The sequence below is a fragment of the Miniopterus schreibersii genome (assembly GCF_964146895.1).
Source record: "Miniopterus schreibersii genome assembly, chromosome: 6".
Taxonomy (NCBI): domain Eukaryota; kingdom Metazoa; phylum Chordata; class Mammalia; order Chiroptera; family Miniopteridae; genus Miniopterus; species Miniopterus schreibersii.
The window spans coordinates 21,690,489-21,717,447 of record NC_138107.1 but is presented as its reverse complement, the minus strand read 5'-3'; the positions used below and the strand labels follow the sequence as shown (position 1 = coordinate 21,717,447).

Below are 26,959 nucleotides of genomic sequence, written 5' to 3'. Positions count from 1 at the left end.
AAGTGCCTAGTCTAGCACGTGGCACTGAGAGGAAAAGTTGTAAATCTTTTCTACTTCTCAGTGCATGTGTTTATGTGTCTAATCTATTACACATCTACATGTGCTATTCCACAAGAGTAAAATTAATGTGCAGAATAATGTTCAGCTCTGTGTTTTGGTTTATCACTTAGAGACTGGAAACAAATGTTTTTATTAGCAGAATCTCTTGTGTCCCAGTTAGGCTGAGATGTAGACTTAAAGCAGCTGGAAACAGTTTTATTTAGATGCCCGTGTTCAGACTGAGGATGTGTCAGAGTATGGTCATGTTTATAATTAACATCCTCGTGCATCCATTCAGGGGTGCCGTCTAACCCAGGGAGCAGCCTGGGACATGGAGGGCAGAGCACCGAGATGAGGAAAGGAAGGAAGAAATCAGGCCAAGTTCAGGCACCCTGAGAAGCACCCCCGGAAAATGAGAAGCCCTCAAGTTATGGCTGGTTAGATGGCAGCTTTGAAATTATTCCAAGACAGATGTTGGAAACTGTCAAAACAGAGAAACAGAAACTGCACCTGGCCGGTGATCGTATCACACAATCCCACACCTTGTTATATGAGGCCCTCAGGAAGGGAAGTGACTCACCAACATTTGATGAAGGGAAAACCGGTGGCTTAAGCTCAGTTTTAGGCAATGTTGTTAATAAAAAAATCAAGCTCAACACTACCCATCTCCAATCAAGTTCCCCTAGTTCCTGGTAGATTGTGAGCCTTCTTTTTAAACAACACACGAGACGTCTCCATGTTTGATATGCTACGGGCTTCCTTCTCATTCTCGGCATTTTCACCTCCCTGCCAGAATCTAACTGCCTCTAAGTCCACAGAGCTCCTCTCCACAATGGACAGCGACTGCCTCTTTTCTCCTGCTTGAAACACTGACAAGGAAAAATCCTAAAAATCTGATTGCAGCTCCCCACTTGCCTTCCTCTATGACACAGATGGTTTGGTGAAGAGCTCATTCACTCCTCTGGCATGAACCCTGCCCAGGGTCAGTCTCTGCCCAGGAACAGGGATGTATCAAGACCCATTTTTATAATTTCAATGGCTTAAGGGGCAGTTCAATTTTACATTAAATTCAATCAAACCCAAAGTCGTCCACTTCCTCTGCCAAACTCCCAAATCACCCATCTCTGTCGATGGTGGCACTATTCTCTGTAGGCCAAGCCCAAAATGTCAATCTCTCTCTCCCACCTACTCTCTTCAATGTCACTGATGATCACTCTTTGATCTGAGTCCTCCAACCATCTTATACTCACAGATGAGAGTTCATGACTTTAAAAAGCACTACGTGAGTCTTTTAAAAGTATTTGACATTTCCGGTCCCTTCTGTGTTATTATTTCTTTATAATTATTATTTTACTATTTTTTAAAAAAGCACATACCTCTTTTGGTAAAGACACTAATTTATTTCTGTCAGCATTCAAGTTGCTCAACTTCTTAAGTTTTCCAATGCTCTTAGGTAAGGTCTGTTAAAAAAAAATTTTATTAACTCAACACATATTTTTGACATGGCACAGTACAACAGATCTTTTCAAAGACAAGAAGAATATAATCTTATCCAGTAACAGAAGTAATAGTTTTTACTGAATATAGGATATTTGTGAATTTCACTTGGGGGATGTGGAATTTAAATATTCTGCATTTTTGTTTGGAACAGGTAAACACCTAGTAAAGAGGTAATGAAGGCTCTTCAACTCAAGTGAGAATTTAATTATCTTCAAGATTCACCCCTTCCCTGGTTACGTCTCTGAGAACCACACTGATGTGACTGTTTGGCCGACTGCAGAAGTCACAGCGTTGGGGCAGGGGCTCTGAGTGCTGAGCAGGGTGCTGTGACCCAGGGGAAAAGAGGGCTGCGTGGGCTGCCGTGTGGAGCACAGGGTCCTGCGGGAACAAGGCCAGGGCCCACACGGGGGCCTTCAACACTCTCACGGAGTCTGAGGGTGAATGTCATTTTTTAAATTGTTATGATTACTATTTGTAAGCCTAAAACCACAACCTAGGGCAGGAAGGTTTGGTCACTTCCCTGCGCCAGCCCGAGGAGTCTGCTCTGGCTGCCTGAGGAGAGACGCTGCCACGTGCCCCACGGATTCTGTGTCTTTGGTCAACTCTGTCTTTTTCTGCTCTTTTCACCTAAAGAGCATTACTTACTCTTTTATAAAGAAAGAAAAAAAGGAGAAAAAGAGGAACAAGGAGAAGGAAAAGTAGGGTAAAAAATTAAGCGACATAATGAAGACAGCAAAGAGAGGAAGACAGGAAAAATAGCAGCTACGGGACCACTGGAAAGGAGCAAGAGAAGATGAAGAAGCGATCGACAGTGGGCTGGCGAAGGCAGAGGGGGCAGCAGGAAGTGAGGAGGCAACGGAGACCTGCTGCCACCCTGCTGACCTGCCCCTGCAGGTGGCGCACGCCAAGGCCTTTGGCCCAGGTGGGACGGGAGGCTTGGTCCAAGCGCTGGACACCTACAGTGGCCTCCACCCGTAAGTTCTAGGATGGGGCGAGATCACAGATCAAAGCCCAGCGGGTACCACTCTCTCGCTCCCCACAAGAAAGCATTCCTCCCCCAGTCCCACCGAGGCTCTCCCTGGCCCACCACCACGTCTCCCCCTTCTCTCCCGCTCTTCCACTTGCTAAAGAGCCCGGAGAGAGCTGCTTCCTCTGGAGGTCGCTGGACGCCATGGCAGAGGCATCATCAGCACATCCGTCGACAATGGCTGATCCCCACCCCTCAATGGTGACCCACCCGGTGTCAGTTCAGTCCCTGTACGGTGAGCACCACAGTGGCTCACAATCGGACGGGGGAGCTGAAACACCACTCTCTTCACTTACGCGGGTTAAACACCAATCCTCTCGGGGGCAGGTATTTGCTTCGCGAGTCCCTTTTTTGGATGTAACATAAGGAAATTTCCATTTAGTCCGCCCAAATGACAAATAAGTAGAGTCTACCCTAATAAGTCTTTATAACAGATAAACCACACTATAAATACGCATTCGGCCGCGCAGGCCGCACTCACCAGGAGTCGGTTCTCTGTAAGAACCAATTCAGTGAGGCTCTCGCAGTCCCCGATTGTTTCCGGCAACTGTGTTAGTCTGTTCTGATCCACCTTCAAGATGGATAGTTTCTTCAGTTTTCCTGTAAGAGCATTATTTAAACTCATTAGTTACAACTGTTTTCCTAATCATCACTTGGTACTTATTTCCTATCTGCTGTTCTTTCTTGTTTTAAATAGTTATTCATGTTTTCCTCACCCAGCTCTTCAAGCTATGAAACTACATTCTTCTCATTTAGATCACTAAAGGCTGGGAGTTAGAATAATGTGCTCAGAACATCAAAAACAGTCAGCAATGAGAAGCAGATCATTTAAAAAGTTGCTACCTGCCCGGCAGGGCATGGCTCAGCGGTTGAGCGTCGACCTAGGATCCAGGAGATCAGGGTTCAATTCCCGGTCAGGGCACATGCCCGGGTTGCGGGCTCGATCAATGACTCTCATCATTGATGTTTCTATCTCTCTCTCTCCCTTGCCTTCGCTCTCTCTGAAGTCAATAAAGATATATTTAAAAAATAAAAAAAAAATCGCTACCTAAAAATATCATATCGAAGCCAGAAAATGTAAAGAAAAAAAAACAGCTGACTCTTACTGGATCTTTAAAAACAGGAGACAGACTTTTATCTCACTTCAAGAGTACTCCTACTGAAGACGAGAAACAATGAAGTGCAGTTTATTCTATTGTGTACGAACGAAAACGCCTTGGTGAAGATCCCTGTGCTGAAGTATTTCTATACGTGCAGAATGAGATGGCAATCTTTGAAAAGTCTCATGAAGGACGAAGCCCATTTCACTTGGGGCAGGAAGGTGCACTTCCTGGTGGTGCCTTCATGGGGTGAGATCACAAATCAAAGGAAGGAAAACCTGTCTGCAGCTTCCTCAGAGTCCCCACTGAGTGAAGAAAATCCTCCATCATTTAGATTTCCATTTTCAACTACAGCTCAGGGGGCTGAGCCTACAGCACAGAGGTCCTCTACTAAGAGTGGCTGACACGATTAACACCTTCCCCAGGAAAACCAGAAAGCAGCCCCTAGCTAAAGAGACATAAAGCTGGAGAATGGGAAATGCCGAGAAGATTAATTTGCCTTGTGTGGCCTACAGGGCAAAGCAGAACTAACCTTCTAGAACTCTTTATTTCGCATAATCAGTCATCTACTACCGCTGTCCCCAGAGGGTTTCCACCTGTCCTATCAGGAGACACATTAGTGTTCTCTCCAGGGGACAATGAATTGCACCCCGGACATCTCACCCTAACAGAGGAGTCTCCCTAACAGTTGGTGGTCTTGCAGGCTCCCCTGGAATACGTCCAGTGACAAGGTGCTCATTTCTTCACTAAGCAACCCAAACTAACTTGTAACAAATATTTCTTTTAAAGCTCTTTCTTAAATCAAGTTGAGATTCACAGTCCTTGCATTTCACTGTTTGAACTGAAAGATGTAATAAATCTACTCCTCTGCCACAACATCCTTTCAAATGCTTGAAGCCAGACATCTCGTGCCTCCGATATCTTCCTGTTACAGGCACTAAAACATCTCCGGTTACTATAACTGCTTTGCAACGCCATATGTGATCCTCAGTGAACATTTCTACCTCTGGTCAAAATCCCCAAAAGGCAATGTCTACATTGCAGCTGAGCTGCTGTTACTGTTACCACCTTCATTCTGAACAATCAGGGAGGAAGTGGTCCACTGCTATACAGCTTCTCCAACTACTGAAATTCTTTCAGAAAACTTCCTTTGATGTTTTGAATAAAAGTTAAATAGGATGGGTATTTTAATATATCTTTATTGATTTCAGAGAGAAGAAAGGAGAGGGAGAGAGAGAGATAGAAACATCAATGATGAGAGAGTCATTGATCAAGCCCGCAACCGGGCATGTGCCCTGACTGGGAATCGAACCCCGATCCCCTGGATCCCAGGTCGACGCTCAACTGCTGAGCCACGCCCGCCCGGGCTGAATAAAAGTTAAATGAAGGTCAAAGACAGTAATCCTATGACAACTACATGGTTAAATATAGCTTCTTTGCCCGGCCAGGCGTGGCTCAGCGGTTGAGCGTCGACCTGGGATCCAGGGGATCGGGGTTCGATTCCCAGTCAGGGCACATGCCTGGTTGCGGGCTTGATCAATGACTCTCTCATCATTGATGTTTCTATCTCTCTCTCTCCCTCTCCTTTCTTCTCTCTGAAATCAATAAATATATATTAAAAATGTATATATATAGCTTCTTACAATTTCTCAGCAGCTTTACTATGGTGACACTGCCAGTCCATGTCTGTGTATACCTTTTCAAACTGGAATTAATTTCTTTATGCTAAAGGGAATATGTAGACTTTTTTTTTTAAGGAAATAGCATAGAATGGTTAACATAAAAGATTATTTTCAATGCATCAGAAAATAATCTGCATTATTTTCAGCACACCATGCCACCTTTAACAGCCCTTCGCCAGGTTATGCAATAAGGCCAAAGTTACATTCTTCTAAACTATTTAGAACGCTCAATGTGAAATTTCTTAGTGATGGCTCATATGCCTGAAACACATTCTACTATTTTGGCTAATCTCTACTGACATCACTGAGATGTCGTGAAGTAGATATGAGTCAACAATTATAAGAATACCTATAATTGCTACGAGGGTGAAGGAAATACTTGCATATAGAGAAAGTTAAGTTGTATTATTTTTGCATTCCGTCTTAAAAAGAAAAAAAAAAAAGCAACAAGGAAACTGAAGGAATAGCATCCCCCACATCCCCAAGCCCCTGAATGTGGTAACGGAAAGATTCTCCAAACGCTCGAACAGCCAGCACCTTTATTTATTTCCAATACGTACCAATGCCATCCGGAATCACTTCTAATAAGTTCTGGGAAATGACTAAATCTGTTAATGAAGTCAGGCCACTGATTTCTTCAGGAAGTCTTTCCAACCTGTTTTCAGAGACATCTAAGCACAGCAGGTTCTTCAGATTTCCTATTTCCTACATCAGTGACAGAGAAAAAGAGACTCAGGCTGAAACCTGCCATAGCACAGAGGGATTTGTTACAGCAATATTTTACAATCAAATCCCAGAGTAGTCCTAAGGATGTTTCTTCAGTGTTTATCTAGATGTGAAGGCTGGAGTAAATTTCCAGACCCCCTTCCAATGAAAACGGGAAGCTGCATGAATCACAGACACGGAGCTTCGAGGGATGTCAAGTCCTCCAACTTTAGGCAGGCAAGGGATCATTCACCTAACAGATGAAGAGACTGGCACCAAGAGAGAACAAATGACTTTAAGGTCACAGATTAGGACGGGGGGCTGGAATCCAGTTCTCCCAGTTTGGAATCAATCACTAAGTAACCATCTTACACTTCAGGGGGCCCCTGAGAGTTTCTCTGTTAAGAAACCATCTACTTTTTAATCTCCCATGACAGGCAGTACTTGTTACAACAAACATCAGTGCAGCTGCTTCCCAGAAAAACTAGAGCATAGAGCCCCACTGACACCCTTACCGTCAAGAGAAGAGAGAAGCACACTGCTTCTAAGGAAAACAGTCTACCCAGGAGTGGACAAGTACCTGAATGAGTCTAACAGTCAAGAGTTACCTTACCTTTCATTCACGTATTTTCTCTCATAACTGCTTCCACTTTTCCATTCCATTGCCACTCAATTAAATCCCCACTCTCATTACCCTCTTAACTGGACTGTTAGCTCTGCCTCCGGGCCTCTCTCTACCCTGGTCCATTCTACAAACTGGCTTCCACATTTCCCTCCTGGAAACATAGCTAGTTCTAGTCATGTAATCAGACCACTCTTCCACTCAAAAAAAGTCTAATGGCTCCCTGATGTATACATAAGTTCAAATTCCTCAATCTGTATTTAATTTGGTCTAATCTATTCTTTCCAGTTTATCACCTAGCAAATATGCATCCTATGGCCCGCCTCTGCAATTCCTGTCTATAGGAAACCAGATTACATTTCTACTAATTTCATGCCAGACCCCTGAAGTTGTTCTACTTTTTCATTAATTCCTTTTAATGATGTTGTTGCACCCTTTTCTTTCTGTCCTCGAGGAAGGTGAAAATAATCTGATTATTTGAGACCATCTGATGTGTTTAGTCCTGATTTAACTGAAGTTTATACAAAAGAAGCAAATGAGCTGTTTAAATAACACAATCACTGGTATTCTGATTTCTTTGTGTTTAGGAGGTGGCATTTTGCACATAATCATTTATGAACATCTGTACAAACAAATACTCACTCCCCTCCTCATGTCTAATAGCTGATATTTTATTACTTTCCTGACAACTTCCTGGTATTTTTCCCCTCTCCTTGGACTCCTAAAATAACCAGAATTCTCTCAATCAGGAGTACTCAGATTTTTCTAGAGAAATCTGAGCAATAATCAAACCCTCACCCACACCAGTTGCTGATCTGTCCTTTCCTTTGCCCAAATGCAGCCTAAGTCCTCAGAAATGACTCAAATTGGGTCCTAGTTCCATTAGCTGTAATGATGTCATGGGAATTCCAGTGCCATCACTACAAAAGTTACATTTTTACTTTGGTACTTCTTTCTAGTGTTGAGACTTCCCTGTGCTGACAGGGCATTTCCCACCGGAAGTGCCAGCCTGCCACACTGGTTCTCACTGCCGAGCAGAGAAAGCATCAGTTACTGTCAAATGCAAGCACCTGGACCATCATGAAATACATCCTGACTTTAAAGACTGGCTGTACTACACACTAGAGAATAAAATTTAGTAATAGATGGAGGAAAAAAAATAAAGAGGAGAATGTTCATTTATGAAATTAAAACTTTTAATATTGATTTTACATCGATTACAGGGCAAAATGTGGTCAAAATTATGCCAAAAAGGCGCATCACATAGAGAGGCAGAAATGCATACCATCAGAATCAGGAGCCCTGGTAATTTACAAATTTGCTGGGCTGGAAGTAAGTCCTATGGGTAGCAAGGATTAAAACTTCTCAAAATAAAGGATATATTTGCTATCTTTAGAAATAGTGGGTTGAGGCTTTCAGTTTTTCTCTGGCAATACAGCATGATAAATGCTTAATATATTTCTTCAAATGTGCTTTCCAATCAAAGTATTGGGTTTTCAAGGTTCCTTTCATAGAAAATCTCATGCACAAGCAGGGAAGACATGAGGGTGGTGGTGGCTACTGAACAATGTTTTGAGGAACAAAATGTGAAATTACCACTTACCTGAGGTAATTCTGACAGCTGATTTCCGTCCAACCAGAGATCCTTTAAATGTAAGAGAGCTCCGATTGATTCTGGCTAAAACAAAAAAAAAAATGTTACGGTAACAAAAACCTAACATTGTCTTCCATTAAGAAAGAATCCTATTTCAACAGTTAATGGTTGAGTATCACAGAGGGTGTCTGCTGGTATTTCTCCAATATTAAGCCCCCTTTCTAAAAGCACCCCAACACTCTTCAACAATGCCAGTCATTTCCACTTATGCTCATCATCTCTAGTCCTGACCCCCCATCCCCCTGAATCACAATTCTTAACCTGTGTGAACTGTAGCACCTTCTTTCATGTTGTTCAACTATATATATGGAAATACTGGCTTATAAGCATCCCTACAAATCTCCCTCAAAATTTGTGTTCTAGGTAAGGAAAAAATTAAATTCAAATCACTCTACAATATGGACTTACCAAATTATATATTTCATTGTTTCCTAAATCAAGTTCTTGTAGTCTCCGTAGCTGGGTAAGAGAGCTATTTAAAAAAAAAAAAAAAAAAAAGAGCTTAGTGAATACTTAGAAATGCTGAGCAATGATATTCCTCACTTAAAACTAGTTTCCAAAAATAAGATTCATTTGGACTTTGTTAATACTGTACAGGAAGGACCATTAAGAGAAGGCTGGCATCTCCCAAACTTTCCGTAAGGCACAAAATCTCTTTTTGACAAAATAATGCAGTAATTTTTTTTTTTAATGCTTAAAGTAATTCATTTGGAACAAAATCCCCTCTTATTTTCCCCAGAGACTCACTCAGGAAGATATGTGAGAAGATTCTCTCTCAGTTCCAGTGAAGCCAGGTTATAAAGACTAGAAATGAACATAAGAAAACAGTGTAAGAAAAATTCCTGAGATTCTTCCTACTCCCCCCGTCCCCATACACACTCCATAAGGAGCAACTCTTAATGAAACCAGTATATCACTTCCCAGGGGAAAACTATCACCACCACCCCATTAAAAACAACAATCATCTCTAACTCCCAAATTTTAATTTTAAAAGAAAAAGAGTAGTTTCATCATGATAAGGCACCCTCATTCAAATGCCTTGTTCATTTGATATGTGCAAGTAATTCACTAGTAATCACTGAAAGACAGCCACTCCTGGGACCAAGATAGGAGGATATGTTCTCCTAGACTTCAGAATGTCAAAAATGTGCTGTTACCATAAAAACAGTAATCTCATGGAACTCAGAGCTCTTTTTCCAAACATCAGCAAGAAACCATCCCTGTTTGACAGTAGTGGGCATCTCAGTCCACAGTGCTCTCTACTAAAGATCATAAACTCACAGAGCAAGCGGCAGGAGCTCTATGGAAATAACTGTGATTTAAATGCATTAGGGATAATGTAATAATACACCTCCTGTGGCACCTGGAACACACGCCTGACTCAGTAAATGCAACTACAATACTGTTGCTTTTACTTCTATTAAACCCCAGAATGATACTCTTTTCAGCAGATTCTCCTGCCTCTTGGGTGTAATCCAGGCCTGCTAGGAGCACCGTGAAAGGAGGCAGGTGTTCTCCCCAGACACTGATTTCCTGGGTGGCAATTCTGCATCACCAGCAACCTCAACATCCAAGTGATGTCAGCACAACAGACTGACTCAGGAGATGACTGATTTGTCTGTTACTCCAACACTGTACTTAGGCACTGTACTAAGCTCTCTACCAATTGAAAACTCAAGCTTTTGCTAATATCACCATAGTAATGTCTAGATTTGGAGAATTTTTATGTGTGAGGGCACAGTACACAGGAGTCAGGCATTATCCCAACACTCTAATCTGCTGTAATCCGCTATTCTCCTTCCAACATACAAGCCAGAGTCATGGGTGCCAACAAAGCTGGTTTCATAACACTGGAAAATGTAAACCTGATTTGCATGAGTAATATATTTACATACTTAACGGCCATTTGCTTGAAAATGTATTTTAACTATACTATGACATGCACAAATTCTGCATCCCCTTCTCCAATTTTAGAAACTGAACAGTTTTCACAATTAAAGCAAGAGCAAACAAAACTCTTTAGAATGTATTATTTTCGGAAAATAAAAACCCCTGCTAATAAGTAATTATGAATTTAATAACATTCTCCAAATAAAATGCAAGCAGGTGGGAAGTTGGAGCTAACAGGTTCTACTTTCTCTGGACCACAAGTTTACACAGAAGAAATAACAAAGGGGAAGGAGAGAGAGGTGAGGACCCCACCCAGTATCTGCTTCCAAAAGCAATCAGTAAATAAAAGTCATAAAGCAAGATTTTAAAAGTCAGTGTAAAAGTAAAGATTTCAAAAAAAAAGGGATTTTCAGTTTTAAATTTTCTTGTAACCCCTAGTCAATTTTATTTGGGAGGTGGTAATCATTTGGCCATTTTCACATTTATATTTTAAAAATCAGTGATAGAACTATCATTTTATCCATTCATTACTTTGACAGCTATTTTGACACACTGAAGACATCCACTAGTACAAGGAGGAAAAAGTCCTTATTTTGCTTCAAAACCCTGATTCATTGGGTATCATCAAAGGCATGTTAAAGAGTTGTTTTATGAGCCTTGGTGCTGAGTGTTTACCAAGGTCTGCAGCCTTCACTGAGGCCCCCTTACCTGTCCTCTCTTAATTAAAAACAATCAGCACAAGGATAACACAATTAGTAATGGGAGGCTTTGTGTGAGGTCGAAAGGGGAGAAGCCACAGTTTAAGTCTGTCGAAAGTTAACTCTGCAGGCTTCTGCTTCACTGCCCCCAGGCAACTCAGATGCTCCATTCTTCACCATTTAAAGTTTAAAAACACCCGTCAGTTTGGGGCGAATATATCTTACCTTCTTAACCACAGCAAGAACTTTGGGATTTGTATTGGTTTATGTAATTTTAAAAACACAATACACATTTTTAAATTATCTTTAAATTTTGTCTTGAGGGTCAAAGGCATAGGCCACAGTTACTAAGCAAATAATGCTTGAGCAAAAATACTGCAAATATGCCAACAGACTTGTGGACATCTGCAGCTTAATAATGACATCATGTTAGGCTAAATGCATAGTTCCCACTACTACCATGTTAGCATCCAAATATAACATCCTCTTAAGTAAAAAGGGTCTGACTCAAAACCTCTCAATTTCTACTGTTTTGGGATAGTGGGGAAAAGGCAAAATGTTCAGGGTTACAACAACAAATATATTTTTGTAACCTTTCAAAATTCAAAAATGAACTTAAAACAAAGTGCATAAAATAATAGCCTTTCTGAGGTAATGCTTCCCCATAAGTTTAAACTATTTTAAATGAAGCAATGAAACATTATAATCAGACTCTATGGACCCACGGATGAAAGTGTCCCTCTGAAAAGAGCAGATGGAGTCTGAGAGGCGAGAGGCCCCCATCCTGGCCTGTTGCTCACTAACTAGCTGAATGTGCTTAGTTGAGGTGCTTCACCACTGTATCTCAATTTTCCCTTAAGTGAATATAATCCTACCTACTATGGCAAGTAGGGCATAACAATTTTCCCTTCAAGTTCACAGAGCCAGCCTTGTGCCTTATTTCCTTGAGACAGCCCCGTTCCTCAGCACAGTCAGGTACCTTACAATGCGTGTACTCTGGGTCAGGGTCTTCTGAAAGATTGCTAAAAGATGCCATTAATCATAGGAGCCATCCCCACTACAGAAGCTCCTTGAAGAACAGGCCCTACAGATGGTGCGCTGTGGCACAGGCCAGCTTTTAACTAACCACGCAATGTCCACAACTGGTGGCCAATGGGAGGGGCAGGACTAGCAAGCAAAGAAACAGCTTTGACTAGACTCCCACCTCCCATATGAGCCCGAACCTCAGATACAATCTGGACTAGTCATTCTCAGTTCAGAGAATCATTAACTTGCTTCTAGATGAAAACAAGGCTTTGGTGCTCATCAGATCTTGCTTAGGCTGGCTCCGGACCAAGTACAGAATCCTACCAGCCCACTCCAAAGCATGGTTCTCCAGGTTGTTCTAGTAACAGCTGATATGAAATAGGATCCACCTGAATGTAGTGTTAGACCAGAGACATCAATTGAAAATGAATGAATGAATGAATGAATGATTTCCCTTCCTAGTCTTTCATAATATGGCATCTTCAACTGAGACTTCAGGACAGTGCCCTCCCCATCAAAGCAACCTATTCAATGCAAATACCTTTGCATCTCTTACAGCAACCTAAACAAGAACTCAGTGCTGAGAAGTGTTGGAGTGGGGGATGTGAGCCCAATTCTGTCTGCTTGAGGCCAGACTCTTAATCACTAGGCCAAGAGAAACAAGGCAACCCCATCTCCACATGCACTTAGCAGCCTCTTCAGCTACAACATGACATCATAGGGACAAAAGGAAAGAATCAGGTATTTCTAATACTTTTACAAATGTGACGAAAAGTAGACACTCGAGCTGTAATATGAGAATTGCTGATCTTTAATATTCCTACTAATAGTCACATCAGCAGCTTACTATATGACACATATTGTTGTAAGTGCTTTACAAGAATTAACTTTACAGATGAGAAAACTAAGGTACAGAGAGGGCACCTGAACAAGGTCTCACGCAACTCAGGGCTCACTAAAGAATCTGCATTTTTAATCACTGTCTTCGGAGGTCTCTTTCTTGAGTTGCTGAGTCAACTTTGTGAATAGGTAGTCCATTAATATATACATAAAACAAAGTATTCAGTGGTAAGTTTTCCTCCCATCTTTGTCCCCCATCTACCCGGCTTCCTGCCACTGTGCCCTTCTTGTGGGAAATCACCTTTTCTGTTAGTTGCTGCTGCATTCACCCAAGGTTTTCCTTTCATGCAAAGACAAGCCTATATGAATATAAAGTCTTAACCTCCTCCTTTTCACATGGAAGGCAGCATCCTATACACATCTGACACCGCTTTCCTCACTGAACAGAGTTTTGTCTCCTTTCTCACCTGTACATACCTGTATTTTTTTTTTTTTTTACAATGGAATAATACCTCACTGTCTATTTGCACCTTAATTTTTTTAAACACTCCCCTATTAACAGTTACTCTACCCTTCAATTTTAATTTCTGGCAAGTTACATTTCAATGCAGCATTGCTGGGATGACTTCATCCTTCTGCCGCAAAAAGAAATGATGGTTTTCCAGTCTCGCTGTCACTCCCACCTTTCCTGCCACCAAATGGGGACAAAACAAAGCCTAACAAGCTCCTGCAGGGAAAGAGTACACCAATGCCTAATGTTTTACACAGTTCATGATAGCAGGGACGAAAGTGCTACTCTTGTAAGTCAGAATGTAGGCCAACTGTATTTTTAGGATCCTATTTCAGGGAGTGGGTGAGTGGTTCCTTTAAAGAATTTACATCTGTTCTCCTCTATATTTTTAAAAACCTTTTTTAATCCACTTGGATTTTTATTTTCCATTTTGGGGGCCAAAATCATTAGGTAAAGAATAAAACAAATTAAGGTAGTCCAAGCAAACAAGTACACTATAAAGCCATTAAAATATAAACTATAAAATTTATGGTAATGGTATTTGGGGAAAACTATTGATGGAAATAGGGGAAGTTGCTTACACATTCATGGTATTTCTCCTTTTTAAATACGAAATTAGTATTTAAGAAATCTCGTTACATACCTCCTTATGGTGGCTTTGCTCCAGATATTTTTCTAAAAATTATTATTTTTGTTTTTGAAACAGTACATATTTTATAGAAACTCTCAGTCCTCACAAAAAGGCATTAAGTATAATAGTTTTAAAAAAGATTTACTCCTCCTAGGCAGTATGCACTAATACAATACAGGTAAGCAGCCTAGCAGGAGGCCTTATCAGCAAGGGGCACGTGGCTCACTGAGTTCAAGTCACCATCCCCAAGAGCAGCAGTCATAAAATCACACCCACAACGCTCTACTTCAATCTGCCAGAGAATCCACAACTGGCTCTCCTTCTCTTAGCAAACTGTGATGCTTAAATGTTTATTGATAATAACCATTTAGTGACTGACAATGATGTTTTGGATACTGTACCAGTCCATTACATGTACTTCTTCTCCTTTTAAAATGCTATTTTTTTAAGAAAAAAATTTCAAATAAACAGAGTAGAGCTATTTAGATATAGTTACGCTGATTTTTTTTTGAGGGTATTAGTTTCTTTTATGACTGAGGATATGGAATCTCATGGAGACAGATACACAATTAAAGACAAAGCAGCATGTTCCCAGGTTAAAGCAGAGGCTTCCCAGATCCTCAAAATTCTCCACGAGTTCCCAGTGGGGTTTTTGTATCCCCCGCAACCTTCACTACCACTCCACATCACCTGAACATTTTGAAGGCTCTGGGATATGTACTTGCATGGTCACCAGCTATGCGGAACTGAGACAAAATGCCCTCAGCACATTACTCATAAGTACTATATAATTACTATATTTCAGAGTATTTCGGTAAGAGTTTCCCAGGTATAGTATCATCCTTCAGCAGTAACAGGCTTCAAGTTTGCCTTTTCCTTTATTCATTGAGCTATATTTCACAAAGCATAAAATTCATTTTTTTAATATGCACAATTCAGTGGTTTTTAGTATATTCACAACTGTGAAAACATCACCACTACCTAATTCCAGAAAACTTTCATTACCCCAAAAGAAACTTCATGCCCATCAGAAGTCATTCCTTATACTTTCCCTCCACCCCTTCCCAGCTGCTGCCAACCACTAATCTAATTTCTGTCTCTACGGATTTCTGCCTACACTGGACATTTCGTATAAATGGAATCATACAACAGGTGGCCTTTTCTGGCTGGTTTCTTTTACTTAACATGTTTTCAAGGTCCATCCATGTTGTAGCATGTATCAGTACCTCATTACTTGTTATGGCTGAATAATATTCCATTATATGGATATACCGTATCACAATTTATCAGTCCATCAACTGATTAAAATCTGAGTTGTTTTCACCTTTTGGGTATTATTAATAAAGCTACCACAAACATTTGTTCACAAGTTTTATGTAGGCACATTTTCAATTCTCTTGGGTATATATAACTAGGAGTGAAATTGCTGGGTAGTATGGTAACTACGAGGAAGACCTAGTTCCTCATAAAAAGGGCTGCATTATTTTACACTCCCAACAATGTATGAGTGTTTCAATTTCTCCACATCCTCACCAACATTCGTTATTGTTCATCTTTTTTTTAAATCCTCACCCTAGGATATTTTTTCCATTGCTTTTCAGAGAGAGTGGGAGGGAAAGAGAGAGAGAAGAAAAAAACATGGATGTGAGAGAGACACATCGATTGGTTGCCTCCCACATGTGCCCCAACCCAGGCCAGGGATCGAGCCTGCAACCGAGGTACTTGCCCTTGACCAGAATCGAATCCAGACCCTTCAGTCTGAGGAATGATGCTCTAACCACTGAGCCAAATCAGCCAGGGCATGTTATGGTTCATCTTTTTTATTACAGTCATCCAGTGGGCAAAATGGTGTATCATTGGGGTTTTGTCCCTTATCAGATATGATTTGCAAATATTTAATCCCACTTCTAGGTTGTCTTTTCACTTTCTTGGTAGTTTCCTTTGATGCACAAAAGTCTTTGATTTTGATAAAGTCCAATTTATCCATTTTCCTTTTGTTGTGTGGGTTTTTGGTGTCATGTCTAAGACACCAAGGTCTAATCCAATGTCACGAAGATTTACCCCTATATTTCCTTATGAGAGTGTAGCTCTTACATTTAGGTCTTTGCTCCATTTAGTTTTTCGTTGTTTTTTTTAAAAATATATCTTTATTGATTTCAGAGAGAGGAAAAGAGAGGGGGAGAGAGAGGCAGAAACATCAATAATGAGTCATTGATCGGCTGCCTCCCGCACACCCCCGACTGGGGATCGAGCCCGCAACCCGGGCATGTGCCCTGACCAGGAATCGAACCCCGATCACCTGGATCCTAGGTCAATGCTTAACCGCTGAGTCACGCCCGGCTGGGCCATTTAGTTATTTTTTGTATATAGTGTGAAGTAGGAGTGCAACTTCATTCTTCTGCATGTGGATGGATATTAAGCTGTCCCAACAGCATCTGTTGAAAAGACTGTTTTTCCTCAATGAATTGTTTTAGCGCTCTTGTTAAAATTAGTTAACCATAAATGCAAGGGTTTATTTCTAAACTTCCAATTCTATTCCATTTATCTGTATGTCTGTCTTTATGTCATTATCACACAGTCTTGATTATTGCAGCTTTTTGTTAAGTTTGGAAATCTGAAAGTGTGAGTCCTCCAACTTTGCTATTCTCCCTTAAGATTGCTTTGGCTATTCTGGGTCTCCTATAGTTCCATACGAATTTTAAGATCAACTCATGAATTCCTGCAAAAAGCCAAGTAGGATTTTAATGGGATTGAGCTGATTCTGTAGATCAATTTGGAGAGTCTTGCTTTCTTAACAATATAAAGTTTTCCGATCCATAAACAAAGGGTGTCCCTCTGTTTAAGCCTTAACTTCTTTCAACAATATTTTATAGTCTGCAGTGTATGTGTCATACATTTCTTCTGTTAAATTTATTCCCAAGTATTTTGTTATTTTTGGTGCTTATATGTTTTTTTCTTAATTTAATTTCTGAATTGTTCAATGCTAGTATACAGAAATATAACTGATTTTTTTTATATTAATCTTATATACTATGATCTTGCTGAATTAATTTATTAGCTGTAATACTTTTTGTGGATTCCTCAGGATTCCCTATATACAAGATCATGTCCATCTGAAAGCTAACTCATTTTTTAAGAGTAAAAAAATACAACGTGTGATTTACTTGAGTAGAAATTGATACAACTGATCTCAAGGAAAATATTTTCAGTATTAAAATGCTCTTTTGGAAGACAAATTCATTCACACATTATTCACAACACTTGAAACCTTCTCAAAGCAAAATTATCCTTCCTGGCATTAAGGGAAATCTTCCAAGTGTTTTAATGATAGTATAGTAAAGTCATTGTTCACTAGGCACTGTTTTCAAGGGCATATCTGAAAAATCCATTTTATTCAGAAAGTCTTCCTAGAGACTATCCGAGACTTGGAATTCGATTCTCTAAGACCCTATGCTTCCCTCCTCCTCAGTTGCTGCCCTTCCATGCTAACTGGCATCTTCAGTGATAAATATATAAAGTCACTTACTTAACTGTACCCCAACTTTTTCTGACAGAGATTTTAGATTCCAAAGCAATCTTAAGGAAGAACAGCCAAGTTGGAGGACTACACTTTCAGATTTCAAAACTTAACTACAAAAATAGTAGAGATTTTAAGAGGTCTGTAAAAAGTGCAAATATGCAAAAAGTTTCATGAAACAGAAAACTGGGGATATGGGAGGGAAGAAGAAACTGATGGGCTCACTGTGAGGCAGGCAACATGAAGCAAAGAAAATGCAGCTTCTTTGAGAAAGCAGCTAAGTTTAAATCCCAGCTCCACCACCCACCAGTGACACAAACCTGGGCAGATTACTTCTACTCCTCTTACAGACAAAGCTAACAAAGCTGAGGGTGGATAATGCCAACCTTAGGAGAACAGGTGTTGTAATGAGACAACGTATGTGCCTAACGCAGCACCCACCCCCCCAGTAAATGCCAGCACTGCCCCCCCCCCCAGTGCCTTTCTTCCCTTGGCCACATGGAAGTTAATACGGCTGCTCTCACTGATCAGTGAAGTTAGCTTTGAGCTTTCTGCAACAAAAGCAGAAAAGGAAGTGTGATAAATGTCAGAACTGTTATTAAAAGGAAGAAGCTCACCAGTGCTTCTGGTGTGCTATTTTTCCCCCTAAATATACGTACTTTTAAAACCTCTAACAGCTCCTTTATTGGGGGAATTAAGCAATATGAATGGACAGTAGTTATTCATTAGAAAGTGTTAGAGAAAATGAAAGCAGGTTTTTTCTCATGGTTGTCTCTTGATACCAACTTTTCCCCCAAAGGAATGTACATCATTAACACACAAAGTGACTGTGCAGGAACAGGCTGATGTGGTCCTAGCCCAAAGCTTCCAGAACTTAACTGGGTTACCTGTGACAGCAGGTGAGGAGCTAGCAGGCTGTACGAGGTAACAGTGTGCCTTGCTATAAGTATTTGTTCAGTATGTCAGGGCAACTGATTCAGTGCAAACACAAAGGGAGATTAACAACTGAGATCCCCACTGTTTCAGGGTACAAGGTGATCCCGGTCACACACTAATTACATATACACAATTATACACTGAACAACTAGATTGCTGTGTACAAAGGACTAAAGTGCTTACTGTGTGGGAAGTAAAGGGTGAGGTCAGGGAACCTGCAAATTTGCCATCTACTTCACCTTTTCAATCACTGGAGAAGGCTTGACAAAAGAGGGAGGTTTTTCAATCATTAATTAAGGAAAAATCTCAGTCAGTTTGTAAAGAGAAGGTAGGTAAAAAAATTTTAAGTTCACTTCCATGAAAGGCTCTGAAACTTTCTGCTGGGTCTGAGCAGCGCTCAGCGGGATCCACATCACAGTAAAACCCCCACAATGCATGCTGCTACGATAAACACGTCCTATCACGTGTATGAAACAGTGGTCTCCAAATTTAACTTGAAAAGTATTTGCGGCAGACTTCATTAAAGCAAATATTACATGCAACACCAATACAAAAAGAAATTAAGGCTAATAATAGAGCTGTGCTGACGCAAACAGGGATCTGCAGGGATCACCCACCAGAGCACTGGTTCTCACTCTCCACAATGCCTAGAGGGGCTTCAATGGAATCCCTGGGGCCCAACAAGGTAGAGTTTGAGAACCACTAAGCTGGGAGCTTAACTGACTCCACAGCATTGTATTCTACAACAGTGGTCCCTACACATGTAAAAATATAGTATACTATAAAATATATAGAAAGAAAAAATTTAAGAAAATAAAAATATTTCATTAAAGATACAAAAATTTTTGTGGCACTCATCAGTGAGAGCAACAGGACTGACACTACTGTATTATGTATTTAATCATTTGTTTTACATTTGGGGACAAAACAATAGTTTCTGAACTGTTAAGTTTTGATACTTGGTTTAATGGTTGTAATACATGAAAAAGATGCTTCACAAGTGACACTAATCAAAAAAAACCTGCATCATCAGTTGCATTTATTAAATCATCATGCTAATTTTTAAAATTTTCTTCTGATTATGGAAAGATCTTTGTTGAAATTCAGCTGGTAAATTACCATCTTCCCTGCCCTCAACCACTTGTTCGTGAATACTAATGAGGAGATGTTGCATTTTTGTATTTTTGACAAAAGGGTATTTTTAACCAAAAGTCCACTGAAGGTGAGTTAGTTTCCCATGAATTGTTAACTATCACCTTTACTTTGAAGGACTGAGTAAGGTGTTAATGCACCATCACAGAAAAGGGTCAGCAAATCTTTTATCTTAGTAAATGAAGTATGTGCCAGTTTGCATGAGGTAGCCAGCATACCTCTGTGTGGGTCGAAAGATTTTCATGATCATTCCTTGTGTCATTACAAAGTATTATAAAGATTCTACTATTTGAAAGACCTATTTTATCAAAGTAACCATACTGATGGTTACCTGGCATGCAGCCGTGTAGTACAGGATGAAAGACAGTGCTTTGCAGCGGAGCGAAAGCAGATCAACCAGTGTGAGGTTTCAAGTGGGCAACTCGATAAAGCATCATCTGCACACTGCATCGTGAGCCCACCGGCACAAGCAAAGTCTCCTTCCATCCCCATTTCCCCTGCTTTGCCCACCTCCACCTACCTCCCACCCCCCTTTCAAATACTGGTGCCTTGTTCACAAAGCCATACTATCTGTGAGATGTTGTTTGGTTTGGTTTGGTTTGGTTAAATACTCTAAAGAAACCGTTTGGGAATCCTTTGGGAAACTGAAGAATCTTTGCCATGAGGAAAGTTAAGTTGCAAATAATGATTTGCTTAGAGTGTAGAATAATTATGCATCTGTGAGATTTTCTCAACAATTCACCATTTCAATGGACATCTGTCAGATACACTGTAGTTCTCAAAAAGCGAGCTTCTTCTGTCTTAGAATTTAGACAGGACAGGTAAACACAAACGAAATCCTTTATGACACTAGGGAAAACCAGTCCACCAGGTTAGGCTCGCCACGCTGGGCTTTTATTTTAAATGGTTAAGCATGAGCCACGAGCCTGATTTAACCCACTGGATGTCCTAGAGGCAAGGGAAAAATTTGCTAAGATAATTCAATCAATTCATCTCTGAGAAGGCAGAACAGAACATTTATTCACCAGCATATATTTTCCTCAAAGGATTTTATTTCTCTCCATGGCTGTCCTCCCCCAGCCTCTAAGCCAGCGCCTTGGAAATGTGCCCACTGTGTTCCACCCCTCCCAATCCCATGCCTGCCCTCCAGACACACCACTCTCAGCCCTGTCCTCAGGTCAACAGCACACACACTGGCAGGCACAGCTGCTGTTTAGGGGACACTCTCTAAGTTCTCAATGGAGCCCTTCATTGGCTCCCTTCCCTAACATGGTTTAAAATCATTGAGAGTGGAAGTTTCTAACAGTATTTACTCACCACCTACATGACACATGGCACTTTTGCTTAAATACTCTGGAATCCACCAATGTAAAGAGAACTTCCAAACAAATTAGGTTTTTCACTAGTGGCAAGTAGCAGCATCCTTTTTAACCATTAAAATGTAAGGACAATTGGTTGTAAAGACACAGGAGCCTGATGGTGCTCTTTCTTGAGGGTGAGGGTGAAGACTGAGTGAATGGCTTTCTGAGCAGAAAAATAAGAGTTTAAAAGGGAAGAAGGGTGGGATGAGTGATACAGGTGTCCTTCTGCCCTAATACACCCAAACATCACATAAAACTTACTTGCCAATATTTTCTGGTAGGGACTGCAATGAGATGTCATTTACAGAAAGACTTGTCAAGTTCTGTAATTCAGGAAAGCTTTCTGGTAATCTAAAACAAACAAAAAAGGTTGTTAATTGAGAAATGAAAGTGCACATATAGTGCAAACTAAACATAATTATAATAATCCCTTCTACAGGCTAATTGAAAAAAATCTCCTAAAAATTACACTATGCATAGCACGTTTGCCTTGTCTTCCTACATATAAGACACTTATAAGGAAAAAGAAAACAAAAACAAGTTCAAGGGCATGATAAATACTTGTTGACAGGGTGATCCAGAAATAATTAGAGGAAAAATATGCAAGCTTTATGAATAAAGGAGGGAAAATGTGTGACTGCTGAGTGATGTATGAAAGAAAATGATAGTCGCTGAAGCTGAAAGTGCCGCGGAGTGAAAAGACTGTATTGATCAGCAGGAAATAGAGATTGCAGCCCACACGATTATAATAAAACACATGACAGTTGCTCAATATAAATTTTTTTCCTGTAGCTTACAATACCCAGAGCAAAGCTATGAATTACAATTGATCAGCTGACAGCCAATTGCTACTTTCTTAATATTGTTCTTTTAATTTGACCCGAGATGCCAACCACTTGAGATAATTCTGTTTCACTATGTTCTAAACAAAAGGATATTTTTCATATGTCCCATTTTTAGACTCTACTGAATGGCAAGGTTTCAAAATAAATTATTTATAAACTGACAGAGAAAGTTTACTTTCAATATTTCTATGGTTACCAGGATTTGGGGAGAAGAAAAAAAAAAACTAACTGAAGGCAAAAAGTTCTTGTTGCATCTAAAACGCTGAAGATAATTATATAGAGAGCTAATGTAAAGGACAGAACACATAACTTATTGGGAGGGCGAGGGGGCCGGGGGAGGACTTCTGGCTCCAGTGATAGTCTCTAGATCAGAATCATCCATTTTTTTCCTCCTTCCAGGTTCCTTTTTTGAAAAACAAGTCCTAAGTTACTGTTTGATGTTTAATATAGATAATTCCAAACTTCAACACCAAACCCAGGCAGTGTAAGATGAGAGTATTAACTGGGATTTTATAATCAGTGAAATACATTCTTAGTAACGATTTTTAACAAAGTTGAAGCCTCTTCCATAGTGTGACAGAGGCAACATTTTTTATTTTAAAATGTTATTTATTTCAAATAAAATGGTGCAACTTATCTTTTTTTGCCTGAGTTTTCACCAGAAAATATGTATCATTTTATCATTCTAAAAGTAGCTAGAATGACCTTAACTATAAGAAAAATGTGTTATTAAATGTATTATTCCCTTTTCCTGGCTGCTAACACTAAGAGCCAGGCTAGCATGCTGTATTGAGGAAGAGCAGGCTGACGGCTAGGAAAGGAAATCTGAGGTTAGGAGAAAGGAATTCGAGTCTGAGATGCCACTCAGACGCTTCATGGTCTCAAAAGGCCATTTAAATTATTTGAGCCTCAGTTTTCTTCAGCCATAAGATATGTAGGCCAAGCTAAATAATTTTTATGGTCCTTTCAACTCACAAATTATTGTCTCAATTCTTAAAACAGCGCACCTGCCAAATTAAAAGGGTTTACTTACAAAACCTGCCAAATATGAGGGGAGGGTAAAGCCCAGTTAATCCCCATACAGTGTGGGTGTGTGCCAGGAGCGAGAGTTTTAAGATAATGGTAAGTCTCATGTCAGCAGACATTAGAAAAGGAAAGCTAAAGAGGTAGAAGAGGGGATTAAGCAATCAAATGGTTAAAAAAACTCAAGGGCAGCATACTGAATATCTCCCAGCTGCCTAACTCTACTAACTGCCTTAAGGATAAATAGCTTAGTTGAGTTCAACAAACATTTACTGAATGTTTACTCCATTCCAGAAATTATAGTAGGGTTGGAAACAGATCAATAAATAACAGACGAATACAAGTCGGTTTTCTCAGTCTAGTCCAGGAGCCTTGGTCAATGAAAGAACTTAAAGCAAATTTCAAGTGTTATGAGATAAGCACTCACAGAAGACTATGGAAGACCAGAGAGGGAGGGGCCATGGGGATCAATCAAGATATGTGATGCTCGGGCTATACCTTAAAGGAGGGGGAAAGGGTTCGCATCATGGAAAGAGAGGGGTGTGAAATGAATGACCTCCGAGCACTTTACTGGAAGCAGAGTAGAATGACTGGACACAGGCAACTGAGGGTGAGGAGGGTAGACAGACAGACCACAGTCAGAAAGAAGCCCGGGGGAGACAGCAGAGCACATCAAGGAGCTCAAACTTTATCTTATAGAAACAGGAGCTACTGAAAGGTCTGAAGAAGAGAAACAACTGCACAGAAGATGGTTAAGAAAGGGGACAAGACTTGGGGATGGTGATGAGTTAGAAAGCTACTGGATGAGAGCTTACCAGATCGCTATTTTTCATAAAAATAAATGGTATTAGTCACTTAATCACTGAAATTCAAAAGGGGGAAGACCAGAAATATTTTTAAAAACATATTTACTTCTTAATATGCAGATATGGAAAAAACAAAATTAAACAGGACATTCCCCAGCACTCCATACACGAGAAGTCCCCAGCAATTTTAAAATGGGTGAAAAAAATCCCAAATTTTAATCTTTATCTTCCTATATCTTTAAAGTAAGGCGGTAGGGGAGAAGGGGCGGGGGGGGGGGGGGCAAAGGCTGCTTACATAGTCTTCAGAAATCTTAGAAATGGACCACCTGGGCCAGGGAAACGTCTGGAACAGACTCTCGAGGGCTTCTATGCACTGCTGTGTGGGCTCACAGGTGTGCAGAAGCCAGTGGTCAGTGGGCTCAAGACTGAGCCAGGAGCCACAAAGGAGGGGCTCACGATGACATCACTCAGCTACGCCCAGGACAGGCAAAGCCAGACTCAGCAGTGAAAGAGTGAACGGTGGCTTTATTTGGAAGAATAAACCCAAGAAATCCTCCTAGCTATTGCTAAAATATGGAAATAATGCTGTCAGTGGAGTTGTTTTCAAAAAACAAAAACAAACAAACAAAAAAAACGAGATACTAAATATGTTTCATTCCTGGAGTGGGAAAACATCTCTAATAGGACCTCTCCTTGGCTACCTATGGAGTAAGCTCTATAGGAGTTTAGGACTCAGTCTTATCCCACAAGATAAGATGGGTCAACAGAGGATTTATAAACCACTCTGATTCTTCATATTGCTTCAGAAGTGCACTCCTCGCGCCTGTTTTGCACACTCCAGTGTGCCTCCCCGAATCCTCCAGCATCCTTTCAATGTCCCGTCAATAGCACCATGTGCCTTCCGTTGTACAGTGATATTTACAAATGTCTGTGACGGTCCACCATCCTTGATAAAGACAGCCTCCATCAAGGTACCTACAAAATAGGTAACCTGGTCGTCGTCTTTGCTTGGTTCTCAAAAAAGACATCCTTAGTACTACAGACAGAGAGTTTACCTGGTCAGTGGGTTTCCGCTGAAGTCAGCTATCTGTAGTGCTTTACAGAATGAGATGCTTTCTGGAATTTCAGGAATATCTGTAGGAATGGTGGGGGGGAAAAAAAAGACTATCATGTACCCCACTGTTAACAGTTTTCATCATCCTCAAGATGGACCACAGTCATCAGAGAATATCTAAAAATTGTGACCTCTATGCAAATGTGACATGAATTTCTAAAGTCCATTGCAATTCCCATTAGGCTTTTCCCCTTTATTTTTGTTTTGTTTTTTTCATATGACTGTATCAGTACAAAGGATTTTAAACTATGCATTTTGAAATTAATAGATTTTCTCGTGGTTATAAACATAACAATTTGGAAAATAAAGAAAAGTCCAAAGAAGAAAATAAAAACCACCAACATTCCCATTACTCAGAGATGTTGTATTCCGATGTACTGTTTTAGTTGTCATGCATACACACACACACACACGCGCACGCACAGTAGGTGTAGGTAAATAAATTATATTTCAAAATACTAGGTTTGTGCTGATTTGTTACTTTCACTTTACATTATTTTACAAACTTTTTCCCTGTCATTATTTTTCCAAATACTTTGCCATTCTTAACAGAAGAGCCCACTGCATATAATTTCATACTTCATTTGATCAATCCCCCATTCTTGGACACTTAGGTTGTTTCCAAGTTCCTGGTATTATAATTATATTATGTCCATTTTTGATTATTTCTTTAGGCTAAACTCCCAGAAGTGTAATTACTGTGTCAAAGGCATTAACACCTCTACAGTGCTTGATAAATACTGTTAAATTGCTTTAGGGGGGGCAAGTTATACATATTTATACTTCTATCAGCTTGTACAAAGTGCCCAATTCAACATTTCTCCCCCCTTTTCTTTCTCTTACATTTTAAAAACTGCCAATGTTATTGGTAAAACAATCTGGCAACATGTTGTTATTTTGTTTTATATTCCTTTTAGTACTACTCAGGCTGAATATCCCCCCCAGGCTTACTAGTAACTAAATATCGTGATTTTGAAATGACCAAAATTGTTGTTGCTTTTAAATTCCACTTTCTCTTGGTACAAAACCTAAGGTTGTAGTTTTAGGGCTTTAAAAGGTTAGTTAGTTCATAGCATTTAATGTCAAAAATACATTTACTTTGGACACATTAACATTGAGAAGGGCTAAAATAGAAAAGGTTCTCCTGGTCCCATGCTGTTTCTTCCACCAGTTTGACAAACGCAAGCTGAGCCAAAACATACCTAATATTTCTAAATTGGGGGTGGCAGGGAGAAGGGAGAAATAAAGGGGAAAATGGACATGCTGGTCCAACAACGGCAAATTAATCAGAAGCTACATAAAATATTTTAGTTCAAATTAAAAAGCCAAAGACGTTTAAATGTGGTAGCATTCGCCTCACACTATGCTCTGCTTTGTGTGGTCATATAAGGTAGTGAAGACCAAACACTATGATCCTAGTTTTGTAAATATAACAGCAATATATATATATATATATATGGCTTATCCACAGCTGAGTCTGGAATGGTTTTTTTAAGACACAAACATTTGTGGGCCCTGAGGTACAAACACAACGGTAGATCCTTTTACACACATTCTCTTAATCTCAACATAAATTATTTTAACTTATAAATAATTGTACAAAATGGACACTAAGGCTCAGAAAGATAAAGTGACTTGCCCATCGTTCTAGGCCTGTTTCACTGTGTGCTGGCCCTCCCACACTGAGGCCCTGGCACTGTCATGCTTAAGAATGAATGAACACACATGAACCCATTCCAAGATCTGCAGTGCAGTCTATCCAGGCAAGTGAGGCCATGACACACCACGCATGCCTTGAGCTGAAAGGTGCTGGTTGGCCTGAATGCTCCATGACAGTCCCTCTTCTGCCCCTACTTCAGGCCCCAATGAGCAGGTTTTTTAAAGGCTGAGAAAAGAGGCGTACCAGTCACCTGGCCAGTGCCAAGGAAGAAGACCAAGCGGGACACTAAAATACAAATCTTATAGCAGCTTGCTGCTCTATCGAAGAAAAAGATCAAGGAAACAAAGAAAGAAGACAAGTATGTCAGTTGGATAGAAGTCTTTAATATTTCTTGGAGCATCAGAAATATCACTGAAACTTGAGAGGACAGGCCTGCCAAGGGAACATGTGAATACTGGCTCTAAGTACCTCTAGTAGGGGCTGGTCTGGCATTTGGGGATCTGGGGATAACAAAAGCAACGGCCAGAGAAGCCTCAGTCCAGATAGAGCTGAGCAAGATGTTTGACAGGAAAGGAAGGCATTCCCTCCTTAGGCTAACCTGTTTATATACATAGAAGGAG

At 40.3% G+C, this 26,959-nt stretch overlaps 1 protein-coding gene across 1 annotated transcript in view; it reads right to left on the bottom strand.

The window, feature by feature from the left end:
* The window catches only part of LRRC1 (leucine rich repeat containing 1), a 120,748-nt gene that overhangs the window by 19,318 nt on the left and 74,471 nt on the right, over positions 1-26,959 (bottom strand). The window contains exons 3-10 of the mRNA XM_081141174.1: positions 24,621-24,699; positions 21,153-21,242; positions 9,077-9,133; positions 8,738-8,801; positions 8,279-8,353; positions 5,909-6,053; positions 3,048-3,166; positions 1,416-1,499 (exon numbers count right to left, since the gene is read on the bottom strand). Of these exons, the coding sequence (XP_080997300.1) occupies positions 1,416-1,499; positions 3,048-3,166; positions 5,909-6,053; positions 8,279-8,353; positions 8,738-8,801; positions 9,077-9,133; positions 21,153-21,242; positions 24,621-24,699 (713 nt within the window). The remainder of the gene's footprint in view (positions 1-1,415; positions 1,500-3,047; positions 3,167-5,908; positions 6,054-8,278; positions 8,354-8,737; positions 8,802-9,076; positions 9,134-21,152; positions 21,243-24,620; positions 24,700-26,959) is intronic.